At 37.5% G+C, this 25,804-nt stretch overlaps 1 protein-coding gene across 7 annotated transcripts in view; it reads right to left on the minus strand.

Moving 5' to 3' along the window:
- The window catches only part of Mcf2 (MCF.2 cell line derived transforming sequence), a 102,791-nt gene that overhangs the window by 35,504 nt on the left and 41,483 nt on the right, over positions 1 to 25,804 (minus strand). For 2 of the 7 annotated variants that reach the window (XM_052739963.1, XM_052739913.1), the window contains 12 exons: positions 22,776 to 22,895; positions 21,821 to 21,937; positions 20,277 to 20,426; positions 17,331 to 17,464; positions 16,595 to 16,709; positions 13,443 to 13,562; positions 10,977 to 11,168; positions 9,307 to 9,498; positions 7,043 to 7,214; positions 5,598 to 5,645; positions 2,254 to 2,297; positions 628 to 710 (listed from right to left, as the gene is read on the minus strand). In XM_052739963.1, the coding sequence (XP_052595923.1) occupies positions 628 to 710; positions 2,254 to 2,297; positions 5,598 to 5,645; positions 7,043 to 7,214; positions 9,307 to 9,498; positions 10,977 to 11,168; positions 13,443 to 13,562; positions 16,595 to 16,709; positions 17,331 to 17,464; positions 20,277 to 20,426; positions 21,821 to 21,937; positions 22,776 to 22,895 (1,487 nt within the window). The remainder of the gene's footprint in view (positions 1 to 627; positions 711 to 2,253; positions 2,298 to 5,597; positions 5,646 to 7,042; positions 7,215 to 9,306; positions 9,499 to 10,976; positions 11,169 to 13,442; positions 13,563 to 16,594; positions 16,710 to 17,330; positions 17,465 to 20,276; positions 20,427 to 21,820; positions 21,938 to 22,775; positions 22,896 to 25,804) is intronic. The other 5 variants (XM_052739925.1, XM_052739932.1, XM_052739942.1 and 2 more) reach the window with 5 other exon arrangements.

Consider the following 25,804-nt stretch of genomic DNA (forward strand, 5'->3'; position numbering starts at 1 on the left):
CTGCTCTTGCAGAGGACCCAGGTGTGGTTTTCAGGACCCATATAGAAGCTTACAACCATTTGTAACTGCAGGTCCAGAAGCTCTGATCCCCTCTTCTGCCTCCCTGGGCATCAAGCACACACATGGTGCACAAACATACAGGCAAAACACTCATACACATAAAATATAAATAAATGAATGAATAAATAAATAAATAAATAAGTGGATGGATGGATGGATGGATGGATGGATGGATGGATGGATGGATGGATAAATAGATGAAAAATAAATAATTGATCTGAACTGGAAAGCACAAAAACAAACAAACCAAACTCTTTCATTTTCCTTTTCAATCTGGAAATGAAAGCTACAAAAATCCTAAAACAGGATTGGGATGCACCTTGGTGGCAGAGCACTTGCCTTACAATCCCCAGTACTACTAAATAAAAGTCCTCAATGCCTAAAACAGATCACAGCTGCTCAGAACTAACTCCAGAATGTGTGACACTTAGTACTCTTTTAATGTCCTTACTAGGACCCTATTTTGCAAACTGATAATTCTAAACACATGAGCCCTGGACACTGAAGCAGAGTCTCCTGTGGAGAGGAATATATATGAATGCAGGTTAAAAAAAAAAGAAAGAATACTTCTTTAAAATATCCAAGCTATTGTCCAATCTGGGAGACTGATCAGAATTCCTCTTCTGTTGGCTATCCTGAACGACTTCAATCTGAAATAATGAAAATAAAAGTTCAATCATGTGTATGTAGGTACAGTACTTTTTCAAATACATCCAATTTTTCCAAAATTGACTTAGGTATATATTAGTAAAATAAGTGTTTTGAGTTACTTAAGGGTACAGATTTAAGGTGCTAACTGGAATTTATTTTGAATACTTCCATTTACATCAACAAAGGCCACTTGCAAATGTAATGATAACAGAAACAACTTCAAGCATCATTATATGCCACACATAGTGAACTAAGAGCTTCACAAATGTTATTTCTTTTTTATACTAACTTCATGTGTCCTGTTAATTAATAAGTCTGAGATTAAGAAAATTTACCAAAGGTTATACCATCAATAATTGAGGGTCTACCATTAAAAGCCATGCAGTCCAGTTACAGTTTATACTGTAATACTGCAATGCCTCTTAGTGGTACATTCTTGGTACCACTTACTACCGACTGAGGATGCACAAGTAATACATACGGACCTGCAGCTATGAGGAGGATACTCTGCAGATATCAGCCTATCACAGATAACTGAGAAGAACAAAATCTTAGACACATGCACTCCCTACTTATCCTCCAAGAATATATCCCAGGACCGTCAGTGGATGCCTGAAACTATGGACAGTACCGAATCCTATATGTACTATACTTTCCCATATATACGTATGTATGGTTTGTTTTTTTTTAAAAAAATGTCATGTATAAATTAGGAACAGTAAGAGATTAACAATAATAATGCATGATAAAATGTTGTCTTATAATAAAGTGATAGATATTTATATATCTTTCTTCTCTCTTTTTCTCTAGAATTTTCCATTTAATATTTTGAACCACCATTGACCACAGTTAACTAAGACTGTGGAAACTGAAATGGAAGAGTACTGTACACATCAAGAAACCAACAGAAGTTGGGCATGGTGGTGCATGCCTTTAACCCCAGCACTCTGGAAGCAGAAGCAGGTAGATCTCTATAAGTCTGAAGCCAGCCTAGTCTACATATTGAGCTTCCAGACAGCTAAAAAGAAAGAAAGAAGAAAGGAAGAAAGGGAGGGAGGGAGGGAGGGAGGGAGGGAGGGAGGGAGGGAGGGAGGGAGGGGGGAAAGAGAGAGAAGAAATAAAAAGGAAACAGATGTATTTCCTGCATCCTGAATCAGTCTCTGCATAGTCCCTGGTAAACGGGACCCCATCCTTCATACTTGCAGTGCTGAACTCATTCATGAAATAAAGTACCATCTCTAGAAAGAAAAGCATTGTTTAGGTGTGTGGAAGTGGGCAACATGAAGAAGAACTGGAACTGATATGCAGTGCTCTACAGAAATGATTCTGAACTTGAGCCAGGACTTAAAAAAAAACTGCTCACACACTGGGACTATGCCAATACTGCAATTAAACATAAGGCAGCAGATTTTTCTTGTACGCGTAGGTTTTCAAATGCACAAAGTCAGGGTAATGAATGGAAAACATGCCTGAAACTCCCATACTAATTCTGCAATTACAGCAGCATAGCCAACTTTGAAATCATTAATCAGTTATACTTACTTCCACATTGCTCTGAGGTTGAATCTGTCTCCAAGACTTCTTCACTGGTAGAGAAATGTGAAATAATGTCAAACCATAATTAAGGTCAACACTTTTAATGAAAACACATGCATGTTTATTAAAAAGAAAGCTAATGCTTCAATATATTTGTTAATATTTTAAATCACTCTACAGAAGACAGCAATTGGTTAGATGTCTATATAAAACCAACTTCTTATGGAGCATGATTTTGCTATGTACTACCCATTTTCTCATTAACCACACATTCATTTACTTGCCAAAAGAAAAAGGTGTTAGGTGCTCACAATTATGTTCATATTTAGTATGCATTCTGCCACAGAAACATTCAATCAGATTGTAGTTTACTTACTAACTGGATCAAAGATTTCTTTGAATCTAGTCCTACACATATGAGACCAGGAAAGATAGGGGAGGGCAGTTGGGGAGGGTAAGGAAAAGAACAAATTATGGGACTGGCAGGATAGTTCATCAAGTAGAAGTGCTTATTGATAATCCTGATGAGCTAAGTTTGCTCCCCAAGACCCATATGGTAGAAGGTGACAAGCAACCCCCACAAATTATCCCCTGACTTCCAGATGTGGACAGTTACACAAACACACAAATGCAAATAAGAACAAATTATGTATGAAAATGCCATAATGAAAGTTATTGTTTTATATAGTAACTTGAATATTAATAACAAAAAAATCCATGTTTAATCTAGTAATTATAGCATCTACCGTTTATTCGGAACTTACCCCAAACAGGCCCTGTTCTAAGTCCAATGATTTGTTTTCTTTTTTCATTCTCAAATCTCTAATAAGCAATGGAGAACAGTATCTATCTCATCTTACAGATATCACTAAGGATAATACCTTGTTCCAGAATTAGAGGTGGTATTTAAACCCATACATGTTTCTAATCACTACAGAAACATTTCCAAAACAATTGATAAAATGCTCATAAAAGACCCTTCATCAAAATTCAAAGTTTTAATATTTATTTTTAAACAGTAAATTTTCAGCACTAGGGAAAAACAGGGTAGAGGGTGAACTGGGAATATAGCCCAATGGTAGAGCACTTGCCTAGCATGTGTTCAGTTCCAGCACTGAAAAAAGATGGTTTTCACAGAAACAAGCAAGTATAATCAAAGAATATATTAAGTTCCCAATCATGAAGGCTGCTACCTGTCCAAGGTACATTGAATACTGGCCTCAGCATGGAAGATATACACCTTTTATCCTCCTCTCCTTGGCAAAAGCTAGTGTCAAGCACACTCAGGAAGTGGATGGTCTTTCATGTTCTATAAAATGTATACTTCACTGCCATTTATTAAAAAGTATTGACATATGAAAGTTACATATAACTATACATTAGACTTAGTGTGAGTTACCATGTAAAATCAGTTTCTTAATAAGTACTGGTGTGCTTCACTTTAAAGATATCTAACAGATAAAGATCTAAACTTATTCCTAAGGGTAAATTATGGATTGTTTGCAAACACATAGAGAGGTACAAAAGGGTATGTGTGTGTGTTATCTCTGTAACACATCTTTTTCTGAAAAGCGAGGTAAATATATTCATTCTTTCAACACTGTAAAGACATACAAAATGGCTGAGCACCATGTGATATGACAAGCTACCTCTGTGTTTGGGGATATGCAAAAGTGACTTGCACACAGATCCTGTCATTGCAGAGCATCCTGTCTAGCAAGCACAACAGCAAACAGGTAAGTAGGCTGCAGCTGAGAAAAATAAGGAAGCTTGTTGTTATATGAGGTGAATACCTGACTGAGCCAGGCTATAGGGGACCAGCAGAGGACCGAGAAAAGCTTGTCTAGAGGAGGTAGCCTAAGGATAGGAGCTAGCAATGAGGCAATGGAGCAATCAGGGTAAAGTGGTCCAGAGAAACAGCAATCTATGCAAACTCCACAAGATAAGAGAAAAGGAGGCAAGGAGAGTATGGCATTGGGAGTCAAAAAGACTATTGTCGGGGCCACAAGTGATGCTACCTTAGACTCAGAATGTAGCAATAAAGAAAGTAATGATGGGAATAACTAGATGCATAGAAGGCATATTTAGTAACAAAAGCAATTAATGGTATAGGAGTGAGCAGGAAGAACTAAATTTGGACGAATGGGGACATTAGAGTATCAGTCAACAAGATGAGGAAGAAGAACTCTACAGGCTTTACAGAAGAGATATGTTCATGTAGGGTATGGTGAGACTGTTTCCTATGGGAAATTCCATGTTGTAAATACCAGTCTGAAGCTTAGGTGACAAACCTAGACTATAAATAGAGCTTTCAGAGCCCAACCATATCTCCCACTTTATTCCTCACTGGCACTGCCGTTACATAATTTCCCTCCATACTTAATGTGAAGTCATCAAACATCTTACCACATACTGCTAGTTTCTAAGCACTAGGCTAGGTGGAAGATTCAATTTGATGAAAAGGAAAAAAAAAGCTAAGCAAGCAAAAAAAAACAGAATAAAAAACCAGTTTGACGTATTTTGATGAAAAAATTAGCACACAATTTGATTTGTTCAAATACTTGGTTTACCAATTCCAAGTTTTGAAAACTTGTCTGAAATATGTTATAGCCTGTATTATCCACAGATTAATAGGGTAATATGCAGAAGGTTCATAGCTTAAATGATGATTTGGTTTCATTTACAAACCATGATGGATGATGGAGAAAAATCGTCTTTCCCAGCCATTTATTCATTAAGGTGCCTTCTTCCTCATAAATACACTAGGTAGTCTTAGACTGAAGCAAATCCAAGCTACTCCCAACAAATATTTGAATTATGAGTAGTGTGAGAGTCTTTAAATTGAAGAAAACCCTGATTTATATTAATTTCACTAACTTTTTTTAAGATATATTTTTATTTATTTTGAATTATATCTATGTGAGTGTGGGTAGGCAGGTGGGTATATAGGTGCCCACAGAGGCCAGAAGAGGGCATTAGATTCCCTGGAGTTATAGGTTGTGAACTGCCATGTGGGTGCTGAAAAGTAAACTGGGATCCTCTGGAAGAGCAGGGAGTGCTCTTAACCACTGAGCCATCTCTCCAGCTTCCTCTTCTTTCTTTCTTTTTGTTAAATGGTTGTTTTATGAAACACAATTGACTTTAGAAGCATACTCTATTCTTTATACAGTCATTTTTTCAAGGTAAGTTCAATGTTGAGAGAATAATGAATGGTTGATATGAAAAAATAAAGTTATTTGAAGGTAGAATTCATGAATGAACTGCTTCTGTTTTTAGGTGCCAAACTGGTTTTTCATGTGTACAAACTCATAAACTGTATTGATGATAAGTAATATAATAAAGATGGGTACCTTTTGAAAAAAGTTTACATGCTTGAAAGAAAGAATATCCAACTCCCACTGCAGAAAGAAAGTGTAACGCCATTAAATAAGAATATGAGAAAGAAAGAAAAATGAAATAATACAAACAAAATTTTTTGAATGACTAATGACATGAATGGGTCTTGGACAGCCTGGTCACAAACCAAAGTGCTCTGCTTCAGGAAGACTTAAGCTTTTGGGGGTCTATTAAGAAAGGGAATTTAATCAGAGGGAAGGGAAGGTCCAATTCTCTTTCACTTTCTCTTTATAATCATTTTTGAAGTCAGAAGGTATTTGTTCCTACTTTACAGACAAGGAAACTGAGGTTATTAATGGGTAACTACCTAAGGTCACACAGCTAAAGTATCTAGAAATCTAACTGATGTCTGCTTTGTGCTTAGAAATAACTGTTGAGTTTAATCAGTTCATTTTGCTACTGTTATTCTTTTTACTTTTTTCAGTATCTTTGATAGTTCCAGTGTTTTGTTATATTTTTAATATAGTCAACATTATTCATTTACACTATTTCTCACACAGTCTTATTTTGAGTATATGTATACATTTTGGAATTACTAACCATATAACTTCCACTGCATTTGTAATTTGATCCATGCTGGAGATGAGTTGTATTTACTCATTACCTCTGGCGCAAGCCTTCTCTGCATTTTCAAGGAGTTTTGTACACTAGTAAAGGGACTGATGCAATTCCGGTCAAAGAGACTGAATTTAGTCATACGTTCATCTCATCTACTAACCTAACTTGAACAAAAGACCAAACTGCTCCCTCCCCAAAAGCTGCAGGAGGAGCTCCAGGAAGCCCTTGGGGAAACAATTTTTATTTTCAGACTAGTTCAACACATTATAAGAATTATTATTTTTCCTACAGAATTTAGAAAGGAATGGGATAGTATACAACTACATAGACTTCAAAGAGTAAAACAAGAAAATGGAATCTGTAATAAGAAATTACTAACACAATTAGCATTTACCAGCATCTATTTAGAAAAGGCTATTATATAAGACACTCATATACAAGCATCATATAAAAACCAAATAATAGCTTACTGGAGTAACAATGAGTGTGTTTGCTTATAACTACATGTATGTACATATAAGTTTCATGTCCTTTTCTACCTGCTGAAGAAATGATGAAATTTAACGCTGGAAAATTGTCACACTCATTTCTCAAGCTATAATACTCCATGCTGAGGTGTCCATCATCTGATACAATTCAATGTTACTACTGTGGCTTATAAACATAAAGAAATCTCATTATGACTTCTGTCTTATACAACAGCATTTAAACATACACAAAAAGGCTAAAAGGTTTTCAATGTATCAGGATTGAAAAAGAATTTAGTAGATATATCAAGTGCATCAAGGAAACTCTAGCAAGACAAAAAAGAAATAGCAAATGTGAAAGCAAGCTACTTTACCATGTTTAGGTGAAAAAAACATTGCTCTGGATCTCATCAAACTTTCAGGTACAGGTATCACAAACTGGACTGGCCTCTCAGGCCTACCTTTGGAGTTCTTGGAACCAGCCTGTTGGTTCTCAAATATACTTCGAATGTTTTCAAGCTTGATTTGTACAGTCTGCATTTGAGCCTATGGATTACATAAGAATTCTATAAGCTGGGGCTGGAGAGATGGCTCAGCAGCTAAGAACACTGGCTGCTCTTGAAGAGGTCCTGGGTTCAATTCCCAGTACCCACACGACCACACAGAATCATCTGTAATTCTACTTTTTGGCTTATCCAACACCTTCTTCTGGTTTCTGTAGGCACCAGGCATTGCACATAGTACACATATATACACACATGCAGTTAAAACACATATATACATAAAATAAAATATAAAAACATATGAGCTTGTAGTGGAATATTATGCTAAGGTGTGTTACTTTTGTTTATGTTGTATTTGTTTAACTCTATGAAGCTGTTTTACTGTGCCTGTCTAAAACACCTGATGGTCTAATAAAGAACTGGCCAATAGCAAGGCAGGAGAAAGGATAGGTGGGGCTAGCAGGAAGAGAGTATATATAGAAGGAGAAAACTGGGAGGGGAGAGAGCTAGGAGCCAGAGAAGGAGGAAGACTCCAGGGGCCAGCTAACTACCCATCTACACAGCAAGCCATGGAGTAAGGGTGTGATTTACAGAAGTAAGAGAATGAGAAAAGCCCAGAAGCAATAGGTAGATGGGATAATTTAAAGTTAAGGGAAGCTGGCAAGAAACAAACCAAGCTAAGGCTGGGCATTCATAAGTATTAATAAGCCTCTGTGTGTGAATTTATTTGGGAGCTGGGTGGCGGGCCCCCCAAAAAAGAACGAAAACCAAACAAGAACATGACCTTCTGGGCATAGTGGAGCACATCTTAAATTCCAGCAGTGAGGAGACAGAGGCAAGTGGATCTCTGTGAGTTCAAGGCCAGCCTAGTTTACATAGCTAGTTCCAAGTCAGCAAAGGCTACATAGCCAGACTTGTCTCAAAAACATAAAATAAAATGAATCATAACAACTACTATTAAATTCTTCAGATAACTTTTAAAAACTTAATTTCAGGACTGGGGAGATGGCTTAGTCAGTAAAGTACCTGCTCCATAATCATGAAAACCTGAGTTCAGATCCCCAGCATCCGTATAAAACCCAGGCATTGCAGGAATATAAATCACCTCAGTGCTGGGACAGCAGAGACAAGAGAGCCCCTGGAGCTCATTGGCCAGACAATCTAACTGAATCAATGAGAGCACCAGGTTCACTGGAGACTGTCTCCAAATAAGGAGAGTGGCTGAAAAAAGACCTTGAAAGTCAACCTTTGGCTCCTACCAGTATGCACATACAAGCATAGAGACATACTACATACCAAAAAATGAATATGTAAGTATCAAAATGATATAGCTTTAGATTATAATGTGGTAGAATCAGTTTATTAGTTGCTTTTGGGAGATGATTCATTGGGTAAAGTGCTCTCCACACAAATATGAGGACCTGACTTTGAATCTCTAGAACCCATGGCCAAAGTGGGGCATAGCACGTGACTCTCTGGCCACTATATGTCATGTGCTCATACACATGTATACACATACACATACAAACATATAACACAAACACAGAAACAACTTATTTTGAACTTAAAATATAACTAGAACAAAATTAGGAAAAAAACCAGAACAGATTAGTGTATTCTCTATGTAAATAAAAAACCAAAGTCCGAATGTAAACAACCTGGGGGGGGGGAGTATCAATCACAAAACTGATAATATAACACTCTACTCCACTTAGGGGCCTTTCTCTGAGGATATAGAACAAAATATATATGAAAGCTCACAGCATGTTTAAAGAACTTAAAAATAATAGTCAGGCTGAGTGAAGTGACACACACCTTTAATACTAGCACTCAGGAGGCCAGCCTGGTCTACATAAGGAATTCCAGGACAACCAAGGGTATACAGTGAAACCCTGTCTCAAACAAACAAGCTAAATAATAATAACAATAACAGAGCTCATGGTGAAAGTTAGTCTTACTTATATAGCAAACATATGCCTTTGGATTCGTTGATACTTGATGGTGACACTACTATCACTCTCAATCCTCAAGACAACTGTGTATACACACACACTGATATTAAGTTGGCTGTGGGATAGTAAAACTCGTACACCATGGTAATTTGTTTGTGTGTCTTTTAATAAAATATTTCTCACCTTGAGTTCAGGAGATAGGAGCACATCAAATTCATATTGCAGGTTTTCAATATCATAATTGATAAAGGGCATAGCCATTTGAAGGAAATTTTCCACATCCTGAATGGCTTTCTGAGCATCTTCTTTAGTCTGAAACTTAGTCATTCCCTGATTAGCCAGAAGGCATTCTCCTTGATCACAGCACTGACGTGCCTGATGAGGAAAATCATGAAAATCAAAGCAGCAAATGTAAGAACGGATAAAGAGGACATGGGTTTGCCATTAAAAGAGCTGTCTCACTTTTTTTATTATTACATCTTAGTGGAGGGGAGGGGAATGTGGGTGGGTGTACAAAGCACACTCATGCCATAGCATACATGTAGAGGTTGGAGGACAACTTGGTGGGAGACAGTTCTCTCCTTGCAGCATGTAGGCCCTTTGGATTAAACGCTGGTTATAATGCTTGTCAGCAAGTGTCTTTACCCACTGAACCATCTTGTGGGCTAGAGATGTCTCACTTCTGTCAATAAGAATTGTTTTCAGAGGCCAGCCGTGGTGGCATACAATTTTAATTCCAGCACTCAGGAAGCAGATGCAGGTGGATCTCTTTGAGTTTGAAGCCAGCCTGGTCTACATAGCAAGTTCCTAGCTAGCAAGAGCTACATAGTGACACTCTGTCACCATTTCAAAAGGAAAAGAAAAGAAATAAAGAAAAAGAAAATTGCTTTCAGAGCTGTTAATAAATAATATCTGGTGTTGCCCCCAGGAATTCTGATTCAGTAGCTTTGGGCTGCCAGCCAGCCATTTATACTCTTAAAGCGCTCCACAGGTATTGCTGATGTACAGCCAAGGTTGGGAAGCACTGCATTTATTTCATAACAAGTCATTTCTTCTGCAGCAGGTGTCTGACCATTTTCTCAACACTAATAGTTTAGTTGCATGTTATTTTCTGCAAATCAATAACTGAAATATGAAACGTCTAGCAAAATATTAAGTGTAATAGCAATGCTTAATGATTGCCAAGGACAAGAATAAGAATAAGGTTTTTTTTAAACCAGAAAAAGAAATGTGTAGATTAGCATGCTTATATTCAGATGTGATGTTGACAAATGGTACTCCTGTTTACATTCCGCTGCCATGACCATATCTGTAGGGTGTCCTTTCCATTTACTGCTTAATCATGAAATAGGTCTGACCCGCAGGCATGGCAGAAGACTTTTCAGTGACCAGTTAATTTTTAGTGCTGTACAATGACTATGAAATGTGGGAGGAATTTCAGGCTTCTGCAAAATGTCCCATAGGCTTTTAAGTACTCTGACTGAAGAATATCATTAGGTTTCAGAGATAGACTCAAAATAGAAAGGAAGCTATCACCACCAGTCTCCACATTGAAAACAGGACAAAATTGGTACTGTACTGAATCTGCTATGAATAGTACATGAAGAGATAGACTGAAAAACCACAAACAGACTCAGTCCTTAAGACCTCTTGCAAATTTAAATCCAAAGCTATAGACCCTGACCCACTGACCTCTAAGAGGAAGAAAGAGATACTATAAGGCATATGGCCAAGTATATGAGGATATGAAAGGTGTAGCATAAGGCATATGGGCAAGAATGTAAAGATTAAAGAACCCGAGAAGAAAAAAATTATGATCTTTTTCAGAAATGGATCATTTCCCATCATATTACCTGCTGTAGGAGTTTGTGCATTTTGAAAATCCTGCTCAGCTGTATCCGCTTTGATCTGATCTCATTAACCAAAATATCAGAAAGGTAGCGTAGCTCATTGCACCTCTGGCAGATTAAATCAAGTGCATAGTGGTGATTCGATGCAAGCTTGTGGCCATGTAGTATCACAAGCCGGGCCTTGGCTAACAACTCCTGATTTGAAAGAGGAGAGAAAAATCATGACTGCATGATCTCTGCTCACATAGTGTGGGGAAAAAAGAAAAAATATTAAAGAATACACTTGGCAGGGGAAATAAATGGCCATAAAACATGATTTCATGCCATTTTTCTGCATTCAAGAAAACACACACACACACACACACACAAAAAAAAAAAAAAAAAAAAAAAAAAAACTTACAGTGATAATGATTAGCTACAGCAGGAACATCAACCATCAGAAGCTTATGCATTTCTGGATGAAAACTGAAAGTCAACTACCCCATTCCACTCAGGATATAAAGATTGCCTTCTAAGTATGCATAGATGTAAACCTGAAACACATCTAACACCCAGCATGAAGTAAACACCAGCCAAATGAAAGCTCATCTATTTCAATCTTAATTCAAAGTGCCCTTCACCTGAGTGCTTTTGACATACCTAAAGTAAATAGCAGAAGGGACTCTCATGGCTTTACCTCCATTCTGTCAACTACTGTCTCCCATAGCACAGTGACTGAAGCACAGTAGGGATGTAGATAATGCTTCCCAAGGCAAAATATGGCAAACTGAAGCTCAGATGAGGCAGTGACTGACCTGCCTAGCTATTGGGAAATCCACAATTAAAATAGCATTGCTTTTTAAATGGGATAGACATTCAAGCTCACATATGAAAATACTACTGTCCTAGTTAGCTTTTAATTGCCAACTTGACACAGCCCATAGAAGTGGTTCTCAACATGTGGGTCACGACCCCTAGTGGGGGGGGGTCAAACAATAATTTCACAGACTTCGGTGAAGATAATTGGAAAACATTCATATGTACATTATTATTCATAACCATTATGAAGTAGCAATGAAAATAATTTTATGGTTGGGGGTGGTCACCAGAACATGAAGGGTATTAAAGGGTCACAACATTAGGAAGGTTGAGAACCACTGAAATAGAATGAGATGAAAGCTTCAACTGAGAACTTTCCCAGATCAGATTGGCCTCTGGGCATGTTTGTGAAGGACTGTCTTAATTACTAATTGATGTAGGAGGACCCAGCCCACTGAGGGCAGCACCATCCCTAGGCAGGTGGTCCTGAGCTATATAAAAAACTAGTTGACCATAAGCCAGTGAGGAAGCTAGCAAGCAACATTCTTCCATAGTGTTTTCTTCAGGTTCCTGACCTGGCCTCCCTTAAAGTTGGACTGTGACCTGGAACTTTAAGCCAAATAAACCTTTTTGTCTCCAAAGTTGCTTATGTTCAGAGTATTTTATCACAGTAATGAGAAGGAAACTAGAACGACTGAACTGAATGCTTTAAAATGGCAAGTTCTGTTTGAAATCACATTGGAAAACAGTATTAAAACCTTCAAAGCCCCTGGCTTCCAAGTCAGTTGGCCTTCTCTTTCCACTATGTCTGTTATAGGGAGATGTAAAGTGCAGCACAATCACAGAGGTCTACAAGCCTAATTCCTTTACTAGTTACTGCAACTTCTGGCCCTCAGTTGTCATTTGTACATGCTTGTGGCTCAATCCTAAATTCGTTTTCTAAGACTAAATCTGTAAAAGCATTGCTTTGCTGTCATATACAAGGCAGGAGAGCAAAGGCAGTTTACTAAGTATTAAAATCATGATGAGTCTAAGCTTTAGAATTAACAAGACTGCTGACAACTGCTTTTCCTCTGAGCATGTACTACATATCCAAGAGCTATGCTACGCGCTACCTATACATCTAAATAAATCCTCACCCATCACTCAACAAAGTAGGTCATTTTACCCCCAAGTTCTAGAAAAGAACATTGAGGCTTAGAAATAAATTCATGCAAGGTCCAACAGCTAGTCAGATTAAGTAGAGTTGTCTGTACGGGTCTATGATTGATTCAACTACATATATCATATAATGGACATTAGACAGTTCATAGTCTTATATTATTTCATAATTTCTAGATACCAAATAACTTTTTTTCGGACAGGGTCTCATGCAGAACAGGCTGTCCTAAAACTCACTATGTATCTGAGGCCCCATTATATATCATTCTTGGTAGACTTTTTGCCTAACATCTCCAAGATGATTTACAGTCTCATTATAGATCCTACAAAATACATAATTTCATTTAACTATATGACACACCTGCAGTGTTGTATTCAGGCCACACTTAAAATAGATGTAGGCTAGTATTATTATGTCAATTATATAGTTATGACAGGTTAAATATAATAAGCATTTACACTAAACACCAGTGAAACACAAACAGAGCAAATACTAAAACATAATCGTACCTGAGATTTTTCATCCACGTTCTCTATTTTTTTAAGTCTTTGTTTTACTTGAGCTAAGTTCCCTGCTGCATCCTCCAGTTCTCTTTGTTGATTTAATAAAAATTCAATTTGAGTCACAATCTAGACACAAGAAATAAAGGTTTTAAAAGCATATGAATTTATGTTTAGTCTTAGTGCAACTTGATATGCCATGTTTTATTGATACTCATAGGAGACCTTCCCTTTGCTAGATAGAGATGGAAGAGGAGGGCATTAGAGGTGGGAGGGGGAATGGGGAAGAAGGACTGGGAGGGGAGGATGGGGGTGGAGGCTGCAGCCAGGTTGTAAAAGTAATAGATGCATAAAAAAGAGGAGAAAAAGAATTCACCTTTAGTAATAATCACATAAGAAATGCTATTAAATAAGAATGCCAATATGAGAATATTACATATACACAGAACATGTTCAGCTATTTTACTCACAGAAATAAATATAATAAATATAATCTGTTAAATGCAGCCTCTTAAATATCCACGCACATTAATGATTTATATAAGATCACCGTGTACATGTGCAGTCACATATATGCAGACATACTTGCATAAATGTGTGTACATGCTCATATACATACATGTATACACATGCATATGTTTTCCTCAGCTATGTGGTAATTGGCCCTGGAAACAAAGACCCTCCAGTAGCAATGAGCACATCTTGCACCTACATCTTCATCTTTAATACTATTTCCCAGAAAAAGAAACAAAGGTTCCTCAGGAAAATGGCTAGGAGGAAGTTATTTTTTAAAATCTTAACAAATATCACAATAGAGTAGTTAGTTTGAAACATCAAAGTAGTTAAGAATAGCAATTGGAATACAGAGGCTAGAGTTGGCTCAGCGGTTAACAGTGACTTCATGGATACCTGCACTGATGGACACATACCCACACAGACACATATGCAATTACACATAATTTTAAAATAATAAAATCCTTTTAGTCTGGTGTGGTAACTCACACCTTCAATCCTAGCACTCAGGAGACAGAGATAGGGGGATATCTATGAGTTCTAGTCCAGCCTGGACTACATAGTAAGTTCTAGGCCAGCCAAGGATACATACTGAGACCTTGTCTCAAAAAAAAAAAAAAAAAAAAAAAAAAAAAAAAAAAAAAACCCTCAAACACACAAAAGTACATAAATCCCTTTTTTTAAAACCCTTTACGGGACTGGAGAGATGGCTCAACAATAAGAATGCTTATTGCTCTCACAGCGGAGCAGGGTTTGGTTCAGAGCATCCATATCACGTTACTCATTAGCACCTATAACTCCAGTTCTAGGGGATCCAATATCCTCTGGTCTCCACAGACGCATGCACAAATGTGCTATAGATAAGCTCATACAAATACACACAGAGATAAAAACAATCTTTTAAAACAAAATTCTTTTTTAAAAACAGTACAGCAATGAGGGCTAGGACAATAGCTCAGTCAGTAAAAGTGCTTATCACATAGGCATGAGGAGCTAAGTTCAACACTTAGAACTCACATTCTTAAAAGTCTGGCGTGGCGGCATGTGCCTATAATCCCAGGGCAGGAGTGCTAGAGACAGGAGGACACAGAAGGCTCTCTGACAAGCCAGCCAATGAGAAACTCTGTCTCAAACACCAAGATGAATGTTTTATGACCTCTGACCTCCTCAAAATCATAGATACACACACACACACACACACACACACACGAGAAAGAGAGAAAGAGGATATATAACACAGAGAGAAGAGCAATGAATCATAAGCCATGAAAATTCTAGAGATGTGTGGATCAAATAAATGAATGAGAAGGGAAAACTTGCTTTATCACACAGTTCCTATGGTAGATAAGTAAATACTAAAAGATTATTACTGAAGGCTGCCGGAATAAAGATCGACTCAGAAAAGAATCAGCAGATGCTGTATGGACAATGCTGTATGCTCTATGGACAATTCTGAAGAGGAAACTAGATCCTTTCCATCTTCTTCCCATGTATTTACTACTAGTTACAAGAAGAGAAAGAGCTATGAAACAGTGAAGAAACAGAACAATACTCTCACTGCTTAATCCAAGTCCACATCAGCAAACTGGTGTAAATGGATATTTCTTACCTCCAGATGTGACACATTGAAAAGAGCACATCACGTGTGCAGTGTTCTAGTTGTCTATACATAGACAATCTAATCATGAAAACGTGGTAAATAAACTCAAAATGAACAAATTCTACTTCTAAATTGGACTGTATCTTTCAAAGTATTAGCAGTGTAAAATTTCTTAATAATCTAAAAATGTTCTGTATTCAAGGAGATGAAATAGACCTAACATCTTAATTAATTAATTAGTAGACCCGAGACTAGGTCTTATATTGAAATAAAAGAGAAAAGGTATAAAGGAAAGTACTGAGAGCCCAGTATGGCAGCACACACCTATGATCCTAGAGATCTCAAGAGACAGAGGCAAGAGGATCACAAGGTCAAAGTCAGCCTAGGCTAGATAATGTAGTAAGATCTTATTTCCCAAGAGAAGCACAGAAATAAACAATGAAGAGGACTGATGAGATAGCTTACTGGGTTAAGGCGTTTACTGCCAAACTCAGTGCCTAGACTCACACAGTAGAAGGAGAGCACCAACTCTAGCAAGTGGTCCTCTAACTTCCATCCACACCCATTATTAGGTTAACTGACAGAATTAGAATAATGATGACAAATAATATAAAGGTCTTGTACTGTCATTGAATGTCATTCTGATAACTGAACTATGACTCTGTAAGACAGTGTTCTTAATGGAAGAAAAAAGAAAACATTTAGGAGAAACTGGCCATCCCTACAGCATGTGGTATCTAAAGATCAATGGGTATTGTTTCCTTGGAAAACTATCTTATAGCCTGAAAGCACTTTGTATTGAAAATGTTTGAAGGACAAACATAAAAGTAGAGAAATACTCTGTCCCTGTCATACTCGATGACATGTCAGTGTTTTGTCACAGTGGAAGAAGTGACAGCTTGGTTGTTAGCTGAGCTTTTTTTGTTCCAAGGCAAGGAATTCGTCTCCTTTATTCTCCCCAGGATGAAAACTGGCATCTTGAAAGACTGGCCTTCTAACGCTCAAGAATAAGGGCCTCCACCACAAGCAAAGAAATGTTTCAACTGACCTCTTGAAAGTCTTGCTCAAACTTCCACAGTTGCAGATACTGCTCCATTTTTAACTGGTGTTTTTCCCAAAATCCATCAAAAGCAGTTTCCATATCATGCACTTGAGCCAGCAACCTTAACAAACAAAAGCCAAAGAATTATTTTAAAATAACCATTTTGGAGGCAGGTATGTAGCTAAACCTGGTCTGCTCATTGAGATTTTAAACACTCCCAACCAACATGATGTACTGTAAGGCCATGGACTCAGAGTGACAGGGCCAAGTGAGCATAGACTGAAATCTCTGAAACTGCAAGCCAAAATAAATATTCCCTCCATAAGAACAATAAAGAAAGGAAGAAAGAACAAATGAATTATAGCAAAGGCCCAGCATGGTGACACACATCTTTAATTTAATACTTAGGAGCCAAAAATGCAGATCTCCATAAGTTTAAGTCCAGCCCAGTTTACATGGAATTCCAGGCCAACCAGAGCTACATAGTGAGATCCTTTCTCAAAGAAAATAAGGAATTATAGGCAAAAATAGTCTGTGACACTATGACACTTGGCTCGGGCAAAGAAAAATCAATGTCTGGGGAACTTAATTCCGCAAGCAAACTAATGTCTGCAGACCAACCCAGAGAAGAAGTTCCCAGACTTCCAGAAGTCCAGAAATACTTTCATACCTAACAGCAACAAACAATGTAAAATTTCTAGTTTGAAAATATAAGTAAATTTTGAAAGAAGGGACTGCTTACTTATTAATAGTTTGCCAATCACCACTTATATGCTGAGGACATTCAAGACTCGAACTGACAGTTTCTTCAGTGTTAGGCACTTGCAGGTTCATGAGCAGAACTTTTCCTTCTTTGGTTACAGCTGTTAAGTCATTCTATATAAAGGAACAACAGGATATGTCAGCCAGTTAGTAATCACACACAAATGACTTGAATAGAAGGGAATATACAGGTGCAGAAGGTGTATGGTTCAGGAGACAGAAGCAATTCTAACACAGTGCTGTGGGATGGTCTGTATGTCAAATGCTCTGATTGGTCAATAAATAAAACACTGATTGGCCAGTAGCCAGGCAGGAAGTATAGGCGGGACTAACAGAGAGGAGAACTGAGAGAACAGGAAGGTGGGGAGAGACACTGCCAGCTGCTACCATGACTAGCAGCATGTGAAGATGCCGGTAAACCACGAGCCACGTGGCAAGGTATAGATTTATAGAAATGGATTAATTTAAGCTGTAAGAGCAGTTAGCAAGAAGCCTGCCACGGCCATACAGTTTGTAAGCAATATAAGTCTCTGTGTTTACTTGGTTGGGTCTGAGCGGCTGTGGGACTGGCAAGTGAGAGAGATTTGTCCTGACTGCTGGCCAGGCAGGAAAACTCTAGCTACAACACAGCCTTTGCTTTCATAGTATTTTAGCATCACAGAATCTGCAAGCGTGAGGCTCTGTGGCCAGGAAGATGGCCCAATTGGTAAAAGTGCTTACCTTTGAAACATGAAGGCCTAAGTTAACTATCCAAAACACACATTAAAATAAAAATAGGTAGCATAGTGTAAATTTATAATACCTGTGCAAGGGAGGTTAATCTAAGCAGATCCCTGGGGCTCACTGGTCAGCCAAGAGAGCCTACTTGGTTCTAGGTCACTGAAAGACCCTGTCTCAAAAAACAAGGTAGGAAGCTGGAAAGATGGTTCAGTGGTTTAAGAGCACTGACTACTTTTCCAGAGGACCTGGGTTTGGTTCCCATCACCCACATGGTGGCTCACAACTGTCTATAATGCCAGTTCCAGGGGATCTGACATACTCTTCTAGTCTCCATGGGCATTGAATGAATATGGTGCACCGACAAAAGGCAAGCAAAACATCCATATACATTAAAAAATAAAATAACAAGCAAAAACAAAGTGGATGTCAATGAGGAAGAATAATATCCTCTGACATTCACACACATGCACTTGCATACCTATGGCCTAAACACTCACACAAATGTGAGGCTCAAAGAAGCTCCTGCCTTACAAACAGGGACTGGAGTCCTCAGTTGGTGAAACAGACGTTAGAGACAGAAGTACCAATCATGTTGTTTCTAGTTTCCTGTCACAGACAGCAAGTTTCTAACCAACCTTGTTCTATTCTGCTACAATTTTTAATGTTTTCAAATAAAACCATATTAACACAGTAACAACTACAATATCAGAAATCATAAAGTTACAAAGCAGATTTAATGCAGATTCAGAAAGAATCACATACCTTTCCTACTAATCATTAATTATTACCAATCACTTCCTGCCTTAAGTCTTATTTTAGTTCACATCTGGATTTAATTAACACCATGAAGCACATGCTTGGGAATTTTATAAACATAGACCTTCTTCAGATATCTAAATGATCCAAGATTTCCTTCAAAGGTCAAAAGGACTTACAAAGTTATGAGTAGATATTTGGCATAAAGAATAGGTAGTGTGGCAAAATGGAAGAGTATGTAATCAGCATGTATAAGGCCCTAAGTTTAATTCCCAGCACCAAGAAAATTAAAAATTAAAAAAATAAAACTAATATTAATAAAGCATAAACTATGTGCTAAAGATCTATTGCATGTATACTACATACTTAACTCATTACATCATCCCTACAGCTGCATACAAATTAGTTATGCAAGCCAAGCCATGAGTGGTGTCACATGCTTATAATTGGTGAAAACGTAAGAATCTACTGATTTAAGGATGACTACAGCTGTGAGTTTAAAAATCAGTCCAGGCTACAAGAAACTCTGCCTCCAACAACCACAATAGTCATGCATCATCATTACCATCATCATCATCATCATCATCATCATCATCATCATCATCACAGTCGTCACCTTATTGCACACAGGGTTAGCTTTTACATTGCAGTGCAAACATTTGGTTTCTCACATCTTAATTGAAACATAGCACCCTATATAGAACTTAAAACTGCCAGGGCACCCAACATGGATATTATGGGTGAGGGAGATAAATAATACTCAGATGCTTGATTTTCCTTGTGCAAATTTTCCTACATTTTGAGAAAAGTACCTCTAAAAGTCAAATTGTCAGAACTGTTCCTCTCCTCCAGACAGAACTGAGTAGAACAAAATCAATTCCCCAGGGGACTGGAAAGATGCCTCAAGAGATGCATTTGCTTCTCTTGCAGAGGACCCAGATTCAGTTCCCAGCACCCACATGGCAGCTGACAATCACTTATAACTCCAGTTCCAGGGAAACTGATGCCCTCTTCTGGTCTCTGCAGGCACCAGGTACACTTGCAGGGTACAGGCATACATAGAAGCAAAACACCCAAACATATAAAGTAAAAAGAAAAGAAAAATATTTTCAATGTATCTTGCATCTTCCCTATGTAAAAATCAGAGTGAAATGAATATGTCAAACACTTTCCTGGAACAATAAATGCCACGTGGCAGGGTGTGATGGTGCACACCTGTAACCCCAGAACTCAGGAGGTTGAGAGAAAACGATTCCAAGTTTGAGATCATCCTGGGCTACATGGTGAGAACCTAGTTCAAAAGTCACCGAGAGCTTAGGGTTGCAGCTTAGTGACAGAGTTTGCCTAACATTCAGAAGGCCCTGGATTCCATTCTTAATATGACACAAAAGACTACAAGTATCAGGATGATCAGGTGAAATCTGTGTGCTCCTTTTCTAATCAGACATACCTTCAACACATGATACCTTTCAGCACGAACTGCCAGAATCTCTTCTATTGAAGGAATATCATCTGGTAGCTCTGTTTCAGCCAGTTCTGTTCCAAAGGATTGCAACATCTGAGCCATTTCTTTCACTGTAACAGCAAACTTTTCTATAGCCTGTAAAAAGCCAGAGGATCTTTGATGGGAACTCTGACAACATATCAAAATTTGGATCAGTAATTTGTATTGCTCTATATATGGGTATAAACAAACATGTACACTATGAACTCTACTAAGAAAAGTTGGCACTACCCCTGACAATTAAAGCTAACTCTGCATCTAAACCTCCAAGAGACTATTAAAAAACAGTGATAAAATCCTTGAATGTGTATTGCTACATTCCTGAACTTGTTCCTTGGACATTTGTGGAAACTCTTTCTAAAAGATGCCATGTGCTGAGGACTTCGCTGTATGGCCTTGGACATCAGTGTCTTCTTCCTTTATCAAACTCAGCACTTAACAAAACTGCTTTATAGTAAGTTCATTTCTAAAGAGACATGAGAGCAGCAATGTAAATGGATATTTACTAGTGTTTGTGATCAGCACTCCAGACAAAGCATGATGATCTAAGGAACTGGAGGGCACGTTGTCACAACAATTCGTTGCAGATACTGCCAAAGATCTGAAATTGTTATCCCAAAGGTGCCGTTGCCCTAAAACAGCAAGGAAGACTGCACTATTTTGTTTCAAAATCAATCCCTCACAGGAAGACAAGGGAAATGTAGACACAACATAAACCATCTGTTAGGCAGGCATCTCAAGATATTTGCTCTTTCATTTAGGGCAAGGCACTGCTCACTCTAACAGTTAACCTTCATGTGAACACCTGAATTGCTGAATGAATCTGCCAAACACACAGTTTGAATGAGGACTAGGAAATGTGACCCTGGTTTAGTGGTCATCATTATTTTCTTCAAAACAGTTCTCAGATCGTGAAATTGGAAGTCAAGACACTTAAACCACAGGCTTTATTCCACCTGGGAGGCCACAGCCTTTATCTCTTTGAAAGTCTCTAAAATAGGACTCTGACAAATCTAATAACCTTGGGAGTGCCACTAGGCTGAAATGAATATACTTGCATTTTCTGAGGATCTCCATGTACCAAGCAGTGAGTCCAACATTTTGTACTCATTATCTCATTTAATCTTCCCAAGATCCCTATGAGGTAATATACTATCAATCTCATTTATAGATAAAGACTTGGAGAGGTGGTCTATATTGTCCAAGATCCAAGTGCTAGGATTTGAACCCAAACCCTTTGTCTCTTTCTTACTACCTGATCACAGGAAGGGATGGGCAGAGAATTCTCTCCTTTTTCCCTAGGCCTCTCCTTCAATTGCCATCCTTAGTGACTCTTCATCATTTCTAGATATCTCTTATAGAAGAAAACCAAAATGTTGAGTGATACATGTATTTGAAAAGTAGGAGACCCAATAATGCTTTTCCCAAGTAGGAAAAATTTCTAGATAGAATGAAGGATAGGCTCTACAATAAGGGCAGAAGCAACATACATTTCTGAAGATGATCCATTCACTGTGGCAGTACTGCAAGGTGCCGCCTAACTCAGGGGATAATTGCTTGTCATCAATGTATGTCAGCAAATCACTAACTGAGCTCAGCATAACAACCTATGTAAATAAGCAAGAAAGACACTGTTAACTGCCCTTCATGACAGCCCTCCATCAAACTGCAAAATGAATTTCAGTAAAACTTAGCAGAGCATCATCTGGTATAAATGCTTCAAACAGTTCTTTCCTGTGCATGCCCCCCACACCTGGGTGCACATGTGTGCATCTTCAGATAACAACAGTTTTTATTTACAAAACATTTCTGTCAACCAAATTAGCTTCTACAGAAACCCAAACACCCTAATTCTTCTGTCTAAAAGGTTTCATTATTAATGAGCAATCTTGTACACATACAAATACATGCACATGTGCACACACACACATACATACATACATACACACACATACACACACACACACACACACACACACACACACAAAGACATTCTGTGCTCAGAACAAAGCAAAAGAATTTTCTGTAGTAAGTTATGATTCAGTTATCAAATTTTACAAGCACTGTATTTCAAACAATAAAATCTGATAAAGATATATTTTCAAAATAAAGACCATGGTACTCTGAGCTAGCTTAGTGCCATGGTATTTTGGATCCATAAACCATACAATGTTAACTGAAAATAAAAATTCCTAAGCATATACACACAAAGATATATGCACACATCTATAACATATAACATATATTTTTCAAAAGGTATTGCCCTGTTAAAAGTTGCCTGAACTAGTCCTTTTTAACAGTAGAAGCAGATGGCTGTAGGACATTTCAGAATTAAATTTCTGAGAGATAAATTTTAAGTGTTACATAGACACATGTAAAACAGACAGTATAGGATACAGAATACATAAACATTAGAAGGACCAAAGATTCAAGCAATAATCTTACTGGTAACTTCAGCATAAAATCCTCCTGGCTAAATCGAAATCCAATGTCCGTGAAAGTCCGTTGAAGAAAACTGGTAGGACGTAAAACCAAAACTAAGTGTAAGTTCCCAGGGAAAGAGGCCTGTAGCAAGAAAGAACAAAAGAGTCAGCGGGTACACAATTGACAAGACAGACTCCCAATTGACCACAAATCAGAAGACATGTCATTGGTGGAAGCAAACTTTGAAGTCACAGAAGTCAGTAAAAGGCCAACATGTTTAAATGAATGATGATAATATCTAAAAAACATGAATGGAAATAAAAATAACATAGGGTTGTTGGGCCAGATCCTGACAATGTTCCAGTATAAAATTTTCTCAAAGGACACAAGCAGATCCTAAGCTGCAAAGAACTAGGCTCTGAAGCTGTATCTTGAAGTTAGTTTTGTTTTTAATGTTTTCTTTCTTTATAATTGATATATAAATATTTGTACTTATTCATATCCTATGCTACTATAATTTGATACATACATATATGTGTGATGATCACATACATCATTAATTAACATTTCTTTCACCTCAAACATTAGCTTTTCTGTACTAGGAATTTTCAAACTCTTCTAGTTATCCTGTAATTACAAAATGTAATTAATCCTGCCTTACAGGACAACAGAACTACTTCCTCCTCTTTAACTGTGTACTGTTACCTATTATCCAAGCTCAGTGTATATCTCTTCCCCCTATCCCTTCCCCTTCCTATACTAAGAGACTCCTAGTCTATGTTCCACTTCAAGGTGATCAACTTTTGTAGCTTCTACCAATGAGGGAAAATACGAAATTGGCTGTCTTTCTGTGCCTGGCTCATTTTACTCAATAAAATTTCCATCTCTAGTTCCATCCATGTTACCAAAAACAACGGATGGTATGTCACAGTTTTACAGCATGTATACAATGTTTTATCTTTTCATCCATGGATGGATATCTTGCATGATGCCACACATTGCCTATTGATAGTGCTGCAAGCAACATGATATGCAGGTATCCCTTTACAATATTCATTTCAATTTCTTTAGACTTATCCATAAGTGGGGTTGTTGGATTATATGTTAATTGTATTCTCAATTTTTTTGAAAAATAACTGTACTGATTCAATTCCTACCATGTACAAGGGGTATCTCCTCTCTTCATCTTTGTCAGCATGCTATTTTTGGTCTTTTGCATATTAGCCATTCTAGTCTTATTGTGATTTTGCTTTGCATGTCCCTGATTAGCGATGTTGATGATGTATATACACCTGTTTGATATTTGTATAACTTCTTTTAAGAAATGCTATTCATATCATTTGCCTGCTTTTAATTAGGCTCGGCTTTTGAGGGGTGTTTTGTTTTATTTGTTTTTATTTTGTTATTGAGGTTGGGTTTTTTAATAGTGGGCAAACAGTTTAAAAATATTATTTCTATTCTGTAGGCTATCCCTTCATTATGTTCATTGTTTCCTTTTTTATACAGAAGTTCTTTTCATTAATTTAATCCTGTTTGCTTTTTTATGCTTTGGGGCCTGTATTATATACCAATTCATTTAAGAATGCTTCCTATATTTTTTGCTGGTGTTAATAGTTTCATAGTTTTGAGTTTTTGTATTTAGGTCCTTGATCCAAATTGAGTTAATTTTTTATGGCAAAAGATAGGAAACTAGTTTCTTTCACATTATGTACGTCTCCACTACCATTTTATTATATATGCTCTTGGTGCTTTTTGTTGAAAACCAGTTGGCAATAAATTTCTGGGTTCTGTTCCATTCCATTGGTTCAAATACCTGCTTTTATGCCATGAATTTGCTAAATTTGAACTCAAATTGTATTTACTTCCTATAAGAAAGAAAACAGATAATGGAGCAGCCAAAGGGCTCAGGAGTAAGGCACTTGCTCTGTAAGCCTGGAGACCTGAGTTCCATCCCCAGAACCCACAAGAAGTTCGAAGGAGAGAATTGAACCCACAGAGTTGTCAGCGCCCCACACACATACACATATTATGCACATACATACCATGGTAATGACAAACTTTAAAAGAAATTTTAAAAACAGAATTAGGGGGCAAGTCCTTGGAATACCCAAAAAGCCAAAGGGAGCTGAAATATTGTCTATCTATACTAAACAACTGATGGAAACTATATCATAGAATCACATTTTTGTTTTCATCCAAGAAAGCCTTCTTTTCATCGCTATGTGCTCACTCCATGCATTTAAATGAAAGATGATCAAGCCCTTTTGGGCACTGAGGATATACAAATTAATTAAATGCTGTCCCTTCCCAAGAAAATGACAGTATAATAACTGAGTTTACTAGTAATCAGTACAGCATGGTAAGTCAAAAAATAAAACAAAAGAATTAGAATAATGTACACAGGAAGAAATATCACAAAAGCTGTGAAACATGAGAGGGCCAAAATGGCCTTGAAGAAAAAAGAGGAATTAATTGAATCAAAATGCCATCTGAATTTTTCAGTATTTTGTGATGATATTTTATTTGTGCTCAGCTTCTAGAAAAAAAGGCTGGCACACAGTAGACAGTTGTTCTAGCTTTTATTTCTGTAGCTGTGATAAAATAGTCTGACTATAAGTAATTTAAGATTTAGAGTTTAGTTTATACTGCCAGGTTACAGTCCATCACGTGGTGAACTCAAAGCCGAAAGAACATGGCGGGGAACTGGTCACATGCACAGTCAAGAGCAGAGAGAAAATGGATGCACCATGATGACTTGTTTACTCAGCTCACATTCTCCTCTCTTACACAGTTCAGGATCAGCTGCCAAGGGAATAGTGGTATCTAAAGTGAGCATGGTCTTCCCCCACTAACAATCAAAACAATCTTCCATAGGTTAACATGATCTTTATAATTCCTCATTAAGACCCTATTCCCAGAAGATTATAGATTGTGTCAAGTTGACAGTTTAGGCCAACCATCACAGCAGTGAAAAATAATTGCTACATAAAGAAATTCCAAAGTAAAAGAACAGGGATTACTATGCAAGATTGGCTATGGAAAGAAACAGC

The sequence above is a fragment of the Peromyscus californicus genome, unplaced genomic scaffold (genome assembly GCF_007827085.1).
Source record: "Peromyscus californicus insignis strain IS unplaced genomic scaffold, ASM782708v3 Scaffold_10__1_contigs__length_136768540, whole genome shotgun sequence".
Taxonomy (NCBI): Eukaryota; Metazoa; Chordata; class Mammalia; order Rodentia; family Cricetidae; genus Peromyscus; species Peromyscus californicus.